General features: G+C 49.4%; 1 protein-coding gene across 11 annotated transcripts in view; it reads right to left on the reverse strand.

The window, feature by feature from the left end:
• The window catches only part of Snx29 (sorting nexin 29), a 413,834-nt gene that overhangs the window by 94,662 nt on the left and 304,220 nt on the right, over positions 1–14,952 (reverse strand). For all 11 annotated transcript variants that reach the window (XM_087574449.1, XM_087574446.1, NM_001109526.2 and 8 more), the window contains one exon: positions 875–930. In XM_087574449.1, coding sequence (XP_087430575.1) covers positions 875–930 — 56 coding nt within the window. The remainder of the gene's footprint in view (positions 1–874; positions 931–14,952) is intronic.

The raw sequence follows: 14,952 nt of genomic DNA on the forward strand, positions 1-14,952 counted from the left end.
GCTCACTTGCGTCTGGCCAGGCCTTGAATTCCTGGGTCTGAAACTAGAGAGACTGGACATGCACCCACTGACCAAAACTAGGTGAGGAGGAGGAGGAGGAAGAGGAGGATGAGGATGAGGATGAGGAGGAGAATGACGACCTTCCTGGTGCTGGGCCTATGTTCCTGAGGGGCCTAAGGAGCCTATGGATCACCAAACAGAAAGTGTCTGAAGATTCCCAGTAGAGCATCCACACAGAATCAGAGACAAAAGCAGGGCAGTGCAGACTCAGACACAGACACAGACACAGACAGACACAGACACAGACACAGACACAGACACAGACACAGACACAGACACAGACACAGACACAGGCACAGGCACAGGCACAGGCACAGGCACAGGCACAGGCACAGGCACAGGCACACACAGAGACACAGACACACACACAGACAGACACATAGACAGACACACAGACACAGACACACACAGAGACATACACACAGACACACACAAGACACAGACACAGATGGGCTGAATAGCAGCAGGGAACATGGGGCTGTACGAAGGTGAAGAGTAGAGTGTGTGCCCTGTGCAAAAGGACCCTCTGGTCTGCTTAGCCAGCTGTGGCCTTTGGGAGTAAAAAGTTAAAACTCTATGTAACACCCCCAATTTTAAATGTCAGGTCAAAACTAAAATGATTTTAAGGCCCAAGAAAGAATAAAGCCATCACATTAGATGGCCTGAACCTCAGAAAACTTTCCCAGTTCTATCAACCAAATGGACTCATGTGGACCTCATAGGCCTTTCGGCCTTCCCTTGTAGAATTCAGGATGTGGGCCAGCAACAGGGTTCACTCTCTTAAGGCCCATCAAGAGAATTTGCATGGACTTACATTTCAAAATCCGACAAGCTCTGGTCTTCGGATGTTTGGCTCAAGTCTCCAGGCACCTGCAGTTGGGAAGAGAAAGGCAAGAGGGAAGGCATGCATTACTACAGTTTGCAGATTCACCAAAAGCTTCTGTCTCTCCTGTTCTCAAACACTTCCTCTCAGAATGAGAGGGAAAGCAGCTACTGGAAAACAATGAGATTTCATGGAGGGCTGGCTGGGGATGATGCTACAGTCATCAAAACTGCCGCCACGCACAATCTCAACTATCTTTACAGAAAAAGCACCCTTAATCCTGTTGAGATAATCACAGACACGTAAAAGCATGTAATTTTGGAGCCATAAAGGACTAATATTAGGATTGGTGACGTAAGATATCATCTGTGCAATGAAAAAAAAATCTATTGTCAGTGTGAGGAGTATTACCAATGTCAAACCTAGTATGTAAGCAAAAAAAGACCACTGCCCCCTCCAAATGGCTGTCCTTTTGCCCCATAATATATGTGCACTACAGGCAGAAAGAACATGGAGGCTCCTGACTGACAAGAGCTATGTTAAAAAATGACTGATGACAGAAATCAGACAGTGTAATGATGGCCCTTACCAATGCTGCTTGGAGTCCTAGTCATACACCATGAGGCAAGTGTGAGGGCCATGAGGCATCAACAACACATGACCACCAGTGAACCCCTAGCCCCCAACATTGTCAGGGCTGGCACATGGGCTTAAAATAGCTATGCTCTGACTATCTGATGCTCATGCTGGTAGCTGCTAAAACAATGATGATGTCATCCCACCACCCAGGGTGAGTCTAGAGTTGACTAGGATTTAAAGAATCTAGACAAAGGGGAAGCACTTGAACCAGAGTGGAGTGTGGGGAAGTGAGGGGAAATTATTGACAATATCCATCAATTTCCACAACTTGAAGCAAGGTGCTGTTTCCCACAACACAAGTGAAATCAAGACTTGGAGCCTCCATCTAGGAAGCAGATACAAACCAGGTCTGTCCAGTTCTGTGCTCTAATGAAAACAAAACCAAAACCAGCTAACAGGTAAAGCCCTGAGGCTTCCATGTAAGGACTGGAAAAGACTAGAAGGTGCTCCTTGAAGAAAGCAGCCCAGCTGTGGAGACAGGAGCATGAGTGAGTGGGAGCCGGGTCTTGACCTAAATGGCTTCATACCAAACGTCCTCCTGCCTTCTAGGCTCCAAGGTTCTGAGCAAATCAATTCTCTGAAATATACTGGGAATCATCTAGAAGACTGGTGTGTTTGTGAGGAACTTTTTGGAGAGAGAGCTCTGTGTTGAGACTCAGGAAGCAGACAGACTTCTGCCTTGTCACCAGGCAGACTCCACTCTCACAGGGCAGCACCATGTTCCTCACTCCTCCAAGGTCTTGTTGGACTGGGCTCTTGTGTCACATTACAGTTTTTCTGACTATTACTTTCTGTAGGTGGCTGAAAAGAGTTGATACAACATATTCAGAAAGCAGGAGGCTGCAGGTACTGAGATCAAAAAAAAAAAGCCATCCTTTAAGAGGGAAGTTTTTACTGAAATTGACCTAGAAGCAACAACCCCAGGCCAACCAAAATGTCTTCCAGAGATCACCCCTTAAGCAGCAGGGGGAGTGCAGTGGTAGAGTATTGCCAGCACGGAGAAGGCCTGGGCTCCATCCCCAGTATAAACCAAAACCAAACCTCAGGTGTTCTTGATTCTATAATCAAATATTTTAACAATGTTATCTACAGAAAAAGGCCCATAATACACAATAAGCACTTGACAGGAGCTGTCACTGACAACTGGTAGAGAGTGAGCTTGAGAGAGACTCATCTTTCCATCAGATGGAATGAGCCATCTTCTGGGCTGCTTCTCAAGAAGGAGTTGACTTTCTCTACATTATTCTGAAAACAAGAAAAACCCTGGTGAATGCAACTAGGGCACCAGCAGACAGGTGAGACCTACCTAGTACCTGTGCCTGCTTTTGCATCCAGAACCTGAGATGTGAAACTCCCAAGTATTGATGGCAGATGTGCTGTGGGAGCTGGGGTGAGCTGGGCCACTGCTGTTCATCATTACACCCGTTTTGTGTTGTTGTTGTTGTTTTAAGACAGGCTCTCATGTAGCCCAGGCTGGCCTTGAGCTCTCTATATAGCTGAGGGTGACCTTGAACTTTTCATCCTCCTGCCTCTGCCTTCCCAGTGCTGAAATTACAGGCACGCAGCACTGTTGGTTTATGAAGTACTGGCAATGGCAGCTGGCCTTCATGTATGCTCAGCAGCACTCTGCCCAGTGAGCTGCATCTCCAGCCTCTCGCTGTGCGTGCATTTGAAACAAAAACAGAGTGCTACCAGCTAAAACCTTGAGTAAAGTGCAGTAGCTACACAGTGTACTTTTGATAAAAGTTTAGTAGCATACATCAAAGCTTAATCTTTTTCAAAAGCAACGAGTGGAAGACACATGGCCAGTGTGGTCCCTACAGGCAACCGTGTCTGTGGGTCAATACTATGAGAACAAAATACAACTGGGAGATGACAGTGAATTCAGATGAGGCCTTTCTGCAATACTCTACAATGATATTTTCACTGATACACATTCTAGGGCAATCTGCGTATCTATCACATTATCAAGGTACAATTTCTCTCTCTCTCTCCAGCTTCTTCTGGGCAACAAGTCAGATGGAAGAGATTTTGCTTTCAGAGTCACTGGAACATGAGGGACAGCCCAGGACACAGCCAGGGCTCTAAAGCCACGTGCCCTGCCTCTCATCCCTGTGGCACCTATGTGCTGTGCCCCTGAGGCTAGGGACAGCTCTTCAGGTTTAACTGAGGAAGGACTCACAGGTTGTAAGGATAGCAGGTACCAATGCATCAGAGCTATCGACTTAAAAATAGCATCCTGAGAGCCCACCTCAGAAAAGCCTCTGAATGTGCAAGTCCCACAAAGTACACACCAAGGGCAAACCAGAGGGAAGGAAAGGAGAAGAAAGAGACAGATTTCAAGCTGCCATTACAGAACAAAGTGCTTCCTCAAGGAGGAGGAGGTGGCACCAGGTGTTTCCCTGACAGTAAGTGTCCCTCAGGGACGATGGTTTTCTGGGAACATTCTAGACAGTGAATATAAGAGCTCAGAGGTAGGTAAGTCCTGCCGGCTTAGAGGCTTTTCTTCTAATTCTGTGGCATTGTCAGGATCAGGAAGCCAGGAGATATTTATATGTCGTCCTGAATACTGCAGAGGCTGCTTAGAAGAAAATGCTGTGACCTTGGGGGCCTCTAGGCAGCCTCTGCACCAGCTACAGTGGTTATGGAGAGTCATGGTCAAGGTCCATGTAGGGTTTATCTGTCCAAAGCGATGCCAGATCTCCTCTGGGCTCACGCCAATGTCCAAAAGTTAGTCTCTCCTGTGTAGTGCTGAGGATACCATCTAGACACCACATGCACTCCCCCACTACGTTATAGCCCAGTCTCTTTACTTTGTATTTTGAGAAAGGTCTTACTAAGTTACCAGGGATGGCCTTGAACTTACCTGAAACCTAGGCAGGCCTTGAACTTGAAATCTTCCTGCCTTAGCTTCCAAATAGTTTGGATTGTAGGTCTGTGCTACCAGGCCTGGTCAGAATGCTGATTCCATAGCACATAGGCAATACATAGGATGGAACAGAGATATTTTATAAGAAAAAAATTTTTTGATACTAACTACAAGCATATCTTAGACCTCCTGAAATCTGAGGAATCCAAGGAGACCCAGCTCTGGGCTGTGACCTCCTCTTTGGCTTGTCCTCCATGCAGGCACAATGAAGTGACCAGCACAGTCTACCCATCTGCTTCTCACTGAATCCAGAAAAGGGCTGTTCCCTGTGGGCCTGTGGGTTACATGAATAGGCAAAACCCACCAAGGGGGAAACAAAACAGATTGCTTCTTGAGTCTTCCTGGAGCAAAGCCCCCAGGGTAGAGAATGAGAGATGAGTTGGGAGAACCCACTCCTAAGAGACACCAGCAAGGTTTCCTAGCTCGGGGCTCCCTGAGGGATGGGGGCAGGAACAGGCCAAAGCCAATAGTAGGCTCACACTCTACCCTCACTGTCACTGTGGAACTCTCGCCAGAGTCCTGTCACTCTGACATGTCAATTCCCAAACTTAAGAAGACACCAGCGAGTCTGCTCCAAATGCCCACTACGTGCCCCCTGTATGCTTCTGGAATAAGGGGAGGAAGGGGAAAAGGGAAGGAGAAAAGAGACCATTAGAAGCTTCCTCAGCTTCTTCAGTAATTCCCCTGGGCAGAATCAGGACATAGGTACAGACAGGAAGGGTAAACAGGAAACATGCCTGGTGGTGAGGGATGACAAGAGGATGTTATGGTCAATGCTTTTGCTCTAATGCTACTTGTATTATGGTAATTTGGGACCTCAAAATTGCACGAGAATCCACATGATTGCACACAAGACACTGAGGGACTCTAATCCCAGTTGGTTTTGATTGCTAAATAAGGTTGCCGGCAGCCAATAGCTAGGCAGGGCAGACAGAGGTGAGACTTGTAGGATTCCCAGGCAAGGGAGTGAGGAAAGACAAAGATCTGCCACATGGAGAAGAGAGGGGAACTTGAGAACTTGAGGATCAGAAAGCATAGCTGCCAAGTAGGAGCTGGAGTGGCCCCAAGAGGGCTGCTCAACTGGGTCTAGGGCAACAAGATGGAGTATAGATTTTATACACTACCAGAGGGAGGAGATCAGCCACAGGGTGGTTAGGAAGTGGCCCGTCCTTGAGCTGTTTTAGGCATATAAAAATATAAAGGAACCCAGAGCATTGGGGCAGGGAGCTGGGATGTGCCATTGCCACCTGACTGCTGCCAGGGTCAATCTGAGTACTCAGTTGAGTACTGCTATACAGTCCAAAGCCAACCCAGGCAACTCAGTGAGACAGATCCTGCCTCAAAATAAAAAAGCAAACCTATACCCACAGTCATGAGGGGCAAATAACAAGATCACCACACGTCATCAAAGCTCCCTGCACTACAAACGTGTTCACACACAGCCCACCCCAGATACCTCCAGTCAGCAGCTGTGGGCCACGGTGTCGTCTCTATCCACAGAGTACAGGTGTCAGGAGCACAGCTCAGGCCCAGCCGCTCAGGAGCCCCAGTGAGTCCATGCATTCAACTCTTCACATGGGAAGGGGAATCACCTCTAGGTGGAGACATGCCCTTATCTCCTCTATTGAAAGGTAGTCCAGTTTGAGCAGGTCAAGGATCTGGTTCACTGTGCAATCACTTCTGTCCCTGGTGGAGGCCCTAGAAGCCACCATGGGGTTCGGTAGGGTTTGCCCACTGTTCAGAATTCTGACTTGGAAAGGCCTCTTTCTGTTCCTCCTCAGGGTCTATCTCTTTCTGATGCTGTCAGAGCCTAAGTCTGAGCCCTTGGTACTTTGGCCTTCCTTACTCATTCTCAAAAGTTCCCTCCATGTAGCTGCCTGCTGCCACATGACTGACCTCCATGCCTGCTACCACATGACTGACTTCCATGCCTGCTGTCACATGACTGACCTCCCTGCCTGCTGTCACATGACTGACCTCCATGCCTGCTACCACATGACTGACCTCCATGCCTGCTGTCACATGACTGACCTCCATGCCTGCTACCACATGACTGACCTCCATGCCTGCTACCACATGACTGACTTCCATGCCTGCTGTCACATGACTGACCTCCCTGCCTGCTGCCACATGACTGACCTCCATGCCTGCTACCACATGACTGACTTCCATGCCTGCTGTCACATGACTGACCTCCCTGCCTGCTACCACATGACTGACCTCCATGCCTGCTACCACATGACTGACTTCCATGCCTGCTGTCACATGACTGACCTCCCTGCCTGCTACCACATGACTGATCTCCATGCCTGCTACCACATGACTGACCTCCATGCCTGCTGTCACATGACTGACCTCCATGCCTGCTACCACATGACTGACCTCCATGCCTGCTGTCACATGACTGACCTCCATGCCTGCTGTCACATGACTGACCTCCATGCCTGCTACCACATGACTGACCTCCATGCCTGCTGTCACATGACTGATCTCCCTGCCTGCTACCACATGACTGACCTCCCTGCCTGCTACCACATGACTGACCTCCCTGCCTGCTGCCACATGACTGACCTCCCTGCCTGCTACCACATGACTGACCTCCCTGCCTGCTACCACATGACTGACCTCCCTGCCTGCTGCCACATGACTAACCTCCATGCCTGCTACCACATGACTGATCTCCCTGCCTGCTACCACATGACTGACCTCCATGCCTGCTGTCACATGACTAACCTCCATGCCTGCTACCACATGACTGACCTCCCTGCCTGCTACCACATGACTGACCTCCCTGCCTGCTGCCACATGACTGACTTCCATGCCTGCTGTCACATGACTGACCTCCCTGCCTGCTACCACATGACTGACCTCTCTGCCTGCTACCACATGACTGACCTCCATGCCTGCTGTCACATGACTGACCTCCATGTCTGCTACCACATGACTGACCTCCATGCCTGCTGTCACATGACTGATCTCCCTGCCTGCTGCCACATGACTGACCTCCCTGCCTGCTACCACATGACTGACCTCCCTGCCTGCTACCACATGACTGACCTCCCTGCCTGCTGCCACATGACTGACCTCCATGCCTGCTACCACATGACTGACTTCCATGCCTGCTGTCACATGACTGACCTCCCTGCCTGCTACCACATGACTGACCTCCATGCCTGCTACCACATGACTGACTTCCATGCCTGCTGTCACATGACTGACCTCCCTGCCTGCTACCACATGACTGATCTCCATGCCTGCTACCACATGACTGACCTCCATGCCTGCTGTCACATGACTGACCTCCATGCCTGCTACCACATGACTGACCTCCATGCCTGCTACCACATGACTGACCTCCATGCCTGCTGTCACATGACTGACCTCCATGCCTGCTGTCACATGACTGACCTCCATGCCTGCTACCACATGACTGACCTCCATGCCTGCTGTCACATGACTGACCTCCCTGCCTGCTACCACATGACTGACCTCCCTGCCTGCTACCACATGACTGACCTCCCTGCCTGCTGCCACATGACTGACCTCCCTGCCTGCTACCACATGACTGACCTCCCTGCCTGCTACCACATGACTGACCTCCCTGCCTGCTGCCACATGACTAACCTCCATGCCTGCTACCACATGACTGATCTCCCTGCCTGCTACCACATGACTGACCTCCATGCCTGCTGTCACATGACTAACCTCCATGCCTGCTACCACATGACTGACCTCCCTGCCTGCTACCACATGACTGACCTCCCTGCCTGCTGCCACATGACTGACTTCCATGCCTGCTGTCACATGACTGACCTCCCTGCCTGCTACCACATGACTGACCTCTCTGCCTGCTACCACATGACTGACCTCCATGCCTGCTGTCACATGACTGACCTCCATGCCTGCTACCACATGACTGACCTCCATGCCTGCTGTCACATGACTGATCTCCCTGCCTGCTGCCACATGACTGACCTCCCTGCCTGCTACCACATGACTGACCTCCCTGCCTGCTGCCACATGACTGACCTCCATGCCTGCTGCCACATGACTGATCTCCCTGCCTGCTGCCACATGACTGACCTCCATGCCTGCTGCCACATGACTGACTTCCATGCCTGCTGTCACATGACTGACCTCCCTGCCTGCTACCACATGACTGACCTCCCTGCCTGCTGCCACATGACTGACCTCCCTGCCTGCTGCCACATGACTGACCTCCCTGCCTGCTGCCACATGACTAACCTCCATGTCTGCTACCACATGACTGATCTCCCTGCCTGCTGCCACATGACTGACCTCCATGCCTGCTGCCACATGACTGACTTCCATGCCTGCTGTCACATGACTGACCTCCCTGCCTGCTACCACATGACTGACCTCCCTGCCTGCTGCCACATGACTGACCTCCCTGCCTGCTGCCACATGACTGACCTCCCTGCCTGCTGCCACATGACTGACCTCCCTGCCTGCTACCACATGACTGACCTCCCTGCCTGCTACCACATGACTGACCTCCATGCCTGCTACCACATGACTGACTTCCATGCCTGCTGCCACATGACTGACCTCCCTGCCTGCTGCCACATGACTGACCTCCATGCCTGCTGCCACATGACTGACCTCCATGCCTGCTACCACATGACTGACTTCCATGCCTGCTGCCACATGACTGACCTCCATGCCTGCTACCACATGACTGACTTCCATGCCTGCTGTCACATGACTGACCTCCCTGCCTGCTGCCACATGACTGATCTCCATGCCTGCTACCACATGACTGACCTCCCTGCCTGCTGTCACATGACTGACCTCCATGCCTGCTACCACATGACTGACCTCCATGCCTGCTGTCACATGACTGACCTCCATGCCTGCTACCACATGACTGACCTCCATGCCTGCTGTCACATGACTGATCTCCCTGCCTGCTACCACATGACTGACCTCCCTGCCTGCTACCACATGACTGACCTCCCTGCCTGCTGCCACATGACTAACCTCCCTGCCTGCTGCCACATGACTAACCGCCATGCCTGCTACCACATGACTGACCTCCATGCCTGCTACCACATGACTGACCTCCCTGCCTGCTGCCACATGACTAACCTCCATGCCTGCTACCACATGACTGATCTCCCTGCCTGCTACCACATGACTGACCTCCATGCCTGCTGTCACATGACTAACCTCCATGCCTGCTACCACATGACTGACCTCCCTGCCTGCTACCACATGACTGACCTCCCTGCCTGCTGCCACATGACTGACTTCCATGCCTGCTGTCACATGACTGACCTCCCTGCCTGCTACCACATGACTGACCTCTCTGCCTGCTACCACATGACTGACCTCCATGCCTGCTGTCACATGACTGACCTCCATGCCTGCTACCACATGACTGACCTCCATGCCTGCTGTCACATGACTGATCTCCCTGCCTGCTGCCACATGACTGACCTCCCTGCCTGCTACCACATGACTGACCTCCCTGCCTGCTACCACATGACTGACCTCCCTGCCTGCTGCCACATGACTAACCTCCATGTCTGCTACCACATGACTGATCTCCCTGCCTGCTGCCACATGACTGACCTCCCTGCCTGCTGCCACATGACTGACTTCCATGCCTGCTGTCACATGACTGACCTCCCTGCCTGCTACCACATGACTGACCTCCCTGCCTGCTGCCACATGACTGACCTCCCTGCCTGCTGCCACATGACTGACCTCCCTGCCTGCTGCCACATGACTGATCTCCCTGCCTGCTACCACATGACTGACCTCCCTGCCTGCTACCACATGACTGACCTCCCTGCCTGCTGCCACATGACTGACTTCCATGCCTGCTGTCACATGACTGACCTCCCTGCCTGCTACCACATGACTGACCTCCCTGCCTGCTGCCACATGACTGACCTCCCTGCCTGCTGCCACATGACTGACCTCCCTGCCTGCTGCCACATGACTGACTTCCATGCCTGCTGCCACATGACTGACTTCTATGCCTGCTGCCACATGACTGACCTCCACGCCCAGTTTTTTTCCTTTCTCCTCTCTATTCTCCTCCTATGTGGAGAGGAGATGGGGTCCATATTCTTACAGATAGCAGTAGAAATCAGAGTGTTGAATGTGCAGGTCTCGCTCTTTAAGGGAAGGAACGTGCATGGCTGTTCCCATCTAGACTGGGAATGGATATGTTAGTTTGCTATCTGTGGAGCCAGGCTTCACCGGAATCCCCCAGACTCCTGAGCATGGTTTCTCTGTCAGCAGAACCCATTCTTGTGGAAGAGGTCACAGATCCCTTGCAAAAGACTGCTTTTGGCAAAGGAGTTTCCACTGTAGCCATGCCCTAAGCCTTATTGTGATAGCTGTGATGAGAAAACCTTTTTTGTACTGTGTTTAAATATATAAAAAGCAAATTGCCCAGGGTCAGACTCCAGAAGTTTGGACCACCCTGGATGGATAAGTCACACTGAACCCAATGGGCTTCCCTTTTTGTTCTCATGTGGATCATTTCCCTGCGGGCAGTGGAACTTGCAAGGGGCCCCCACACTATGGGCAGCTTCAAGACATACAGCTGGCCTGCCTTGGGGTTTTAGTCTTGTTATCTTCTTTTAAACATAAATAGATTGTCCTTGTGCTTCCTTTTGACTCCACTTAAATTCTTTTATGAGACTAAGAACCCCACGGAAGAACCCCAATTCCCCAGTATCATGTGGTAGCTCTGCCATGACCCAACTCCCCCAGGATTTCCAATAAAATTTAAATTCTGCCTGTTTTTAATTTTTTAACCAGAGAAAATGAATCCTTCAACTTGGAATCCTGCTATCTAAGTCTCCTAAGTGCTGGGATTACAGGCACTTGCTGCCATGCCCAGTTTAGCTATGCAGTTTTAAACCTTCATTTTATGTGCATTTGGTGTTTCGGTGTTTTGCCTGCATGTATGTGTAAATGAGGGTGGCAGATCTTGGAGTTACAGACAGGTGTGAGCTGTCCTACAGGTACTGAGATCTGAACCCTAGTCCTCTGGAATAGCAGTCAGTGTCCTTAACCCCTGAGCCATCTCTCCAGTCTGGTTATGCTTTTTAAGCCATTGCCTTCGTAGGTGGTTTGACACACAGTAACTCATGCCCATAACAACTGTCCAAGGCCATGTAACAAGTCATTAAGTGCCAGCAGCAGGATCTGAGACAAGGCACTCTATACCACAAAGGTTCGCTGCCTCCCACAACAGAATCCTCACCGCTCGCACTCTGCCTCAGGAGTTGACACAGTTCACACTCAGAGATTTGGCTGTAGAGTGCCTCTGACAGAGCTCCACCACCACCCTCTACCATCCACCTGTCCTAGCGTGCCATCTGTCCACACTGGCTTTCTATGACTGCCCCCACTCTCGGGGAGCTCGGGGAGCAGTCTGCATTTCCCTGCTTGCCACATCAACCAGTTCACGTGACACCCACCAACCTGGCCTAGCACCTGGCCCACCACAGGTACTGACTGTATGAATGAATCATAATAGAAGCTGTATTTCCACTCTGAAATGTCAATCAATTTTTAAGCTGCTGTGCAGCAATTCAAAAATCTTCATATGTGGTTAAGATAAGTTAGCTTGGGGATAAAAAAAGAACCAAAGAAAAATAGTTTTATTTGTCTTTCAATTTCAAAGCTCTCAGGTTCACTGCTCAAAAGAAAAGGCAAGAAGAAAACATGACAGCCACAATGAACATTTGTCCCGACCATGAAATGGCACAGCGCTATTTGTGCAGGCTTCTTTCATGCACTGGTTTTCAAATAGTCTTCCCATAAGCAATTAGCTCTCTCTCTCTTTTTCAGTCAAAATGAAAACCATTTTCCAACCCACTGACACTCTGCTTTCCCATGTCATTTTAAACTAAGGAACCAAGTCTGAAAGGGCTCAGCTATTATCTTCAGGCTGGGGCAGCCAGGCAGGCTGGGGCAGCTGCAGAAGGGACCATGCATGATGTTGACCTGCACTCTCACCACCATGAGGAGGACTCAGAGAGGCAGGACCACATACAAGGTTCTATGCTTGCCTGCTTGTTAATTTACCTGGTCTGCAAATATTATAGGCATCAGATGCTTGTGGTTTTAAAAAATAACTCAGGGGTTGGGGATTTAGCTCAGTGGTAGAGCGCTTGCCTAGGAAGCGCAAGGCCCTGGGTTCGGTCCCCAGCTCTGAAAAAAAGAACCAAAAAAAAAAACAAAAAACAAAAACAAAAAAACAAAAAAACAAAAAAAAACAAAACTATAAAAAATACTCAAGGCCAAAGATTGAAGAGGTAGCAGCTAAGAGCCTTTTTATTTATCCTCTGTGCAGCCCAAAAAGCTTCGGTGGATTTATTTTTGATGGTTCACGTTCCCTCATAAGATTATGAAGGTTTCAGGAGCAATATTCTCAGGCCTCCAAGATGGCGTTAGGCATGTATGAGATTGCTTACTAAATGTTTGAACTTCATGGGCAAGAAGTAGACATCCAAATGGAGAGACAGATGAAGGGATGGCTGGAGGAGGGGAAGGAAGGAAGGAGCATATGTAAACGATCCAGTTTACTTAGAGTGGGTACTAGCTTCTTCCTGTGCCATTAAGCTGCTCAGACAACATTTGCATGAAGCCAAATATACAAGGAAACTCTACAGCACCACTCAGGGTAACATGGGCCCGGGAGGAAGTCATGAATAGTTATATAAACATAGTCAGAGTGAGACCACACAGCTCCCAGGAAAACTGCAACCCTCCTCCTCTGCTAATGAGGAATAGCCTAAGACAGAACACCAAAGCCAAAGCCTGACTCAAAACAGGTTGCAGGTTCACTGTCTTTATGAAAAAGGAGTGAGCTTTCTGCACCTGTGTACTTGGATTGAGCATTTTGGAAGCAAGGACACTCATTGGAAACAAAGATCAGAAAAAAAATAACCTTTCATTCTGTAAAATTTGGAACCTTCACATTTTTGCTGTGTAATCCAAGCTGTTAACTTTCTCAATGTAAGTTTAATAATCATGTAATTTTATATGCATAAAAATGGAAGAATGCTTGCCTCTGGTTGGGGAGCATGGAAAGACCAGGAAGGATAAGGGAAAGGCATTCTGGGATGAACTAGAGTTCAACATGAACCTTAGGAAGAAATATGTGGTGATGTCTGCAACTTTTAAAAACTAATAACAAAAATACAAATGAATGGCTAATGGGAAACATGCATAAGTGATGGATGGACAAACAGTGGGTAGTAGAAGATGGACAACAGAGACAGACAGATGAACTGTGAGTGAATGGACAACAGAGATGGATGAGTGAACTGTAGGTAAATGGACAACAGAAGTGGATGGGTGAATAGTGGGTGGGTGGGTGGGCAGAGAAGGGATGGCGGATAGGTGAACTGTGGGTAGTAGACAGATGGACAACAGCGGTGATGGATGAACAATGGGTGGGTGGGTGGGCAGATAACAGATGATGGATGGGTAATTGATGGATGGTAGAGAGATGATGGACACAGCAGGTACAGGAAGATGTTAGAGATAGAACTTTAGTGGTGAACGTACCAGCATGCAATGGACAAAATCTTTTATATGACAATTTTTTCAAAGTGTTTAAAAAGTTTTATTCAGTTGGGCTAGAGGAATGAATGGCTGAATTGCATTACAAGAGAACAAGCATGAAGAAAAGGAAAAGAAAAGGTATTTCTGAAGTGGTTAATCATTAAAGTTCTTGTGGGGTTTTTCCCCCCCTAAATTCTGCAACATTTGTGGTATGTATTAGCTCTCTGGGATAATCTGTTTGGATTTCTTTCCTCATCTAAATAAGTTTGGTGTTGGCTTTGCTTTTATGAAGAGCAGTTAAGACTCAGCTTGCTGCCTTGCACAAACTACAACCTTTCCCGGGAAGCAGATGACAAATAGTACATTGGAGGGCTGGTGTGGGGCATGATGAGAACTAACTGCCTACCCAGAGCCGGGCAGAGCTGGTGTGGGGCATGATGAGAACTAACTGCCTACCCAGAGCCGGGCAGAGCTGGTCTGAGGCATGAGGAGAATTGCCTACTAAGAGCAGGGCAGAGCTGGTCTGAGGCATGAGGAGAATTGCCTACTAAGAGCAGGGCAGAGCTGGTCTCAGCAAGCAGCAGGCACAGTTCTTTCTAGTTACCTCTCAGAGGTGGAGAGTCACCTGCAGCATCAAGGATTTTGGACACCCAGCTGATGACCCAGAGGTCTGGCCTTGGAATCAGTCACCCATTTTGAAAGTCAGTCATAATACCACAAACCCCCACACTCCCCTGTTATTGGCACTTATCTGAAAAATTTTTATCAAGTTCCAACCTGGAGTCAGATCCTCTGTCAGGAAGGACAGCCTCACACAAGCCAGGTTCAACTTCTTGGAATGCCTCTCTATGCAAATGAGGTACCTCAGCCAATGAAACTTTACCCTAAAAACCCCTTCCTGCTCTCCAAGGTTCATATTTATAGGCCTTGATTCACCTGGAAG

Source organism: Rattus norvegicus, chromosome 10 (assembly GCF_021556685.1).
Source record: "Rattus norvegicus strain SHRSP/BbbUtx chromosome 10, alternate assembly SHRSP_T2T, whole genome shotgun sequence".
NCBI lineage: Eukaryota > Metazoa > Chordata > Mammalia > Rodentia > Muridae > Rattus > Rattus norvegicus.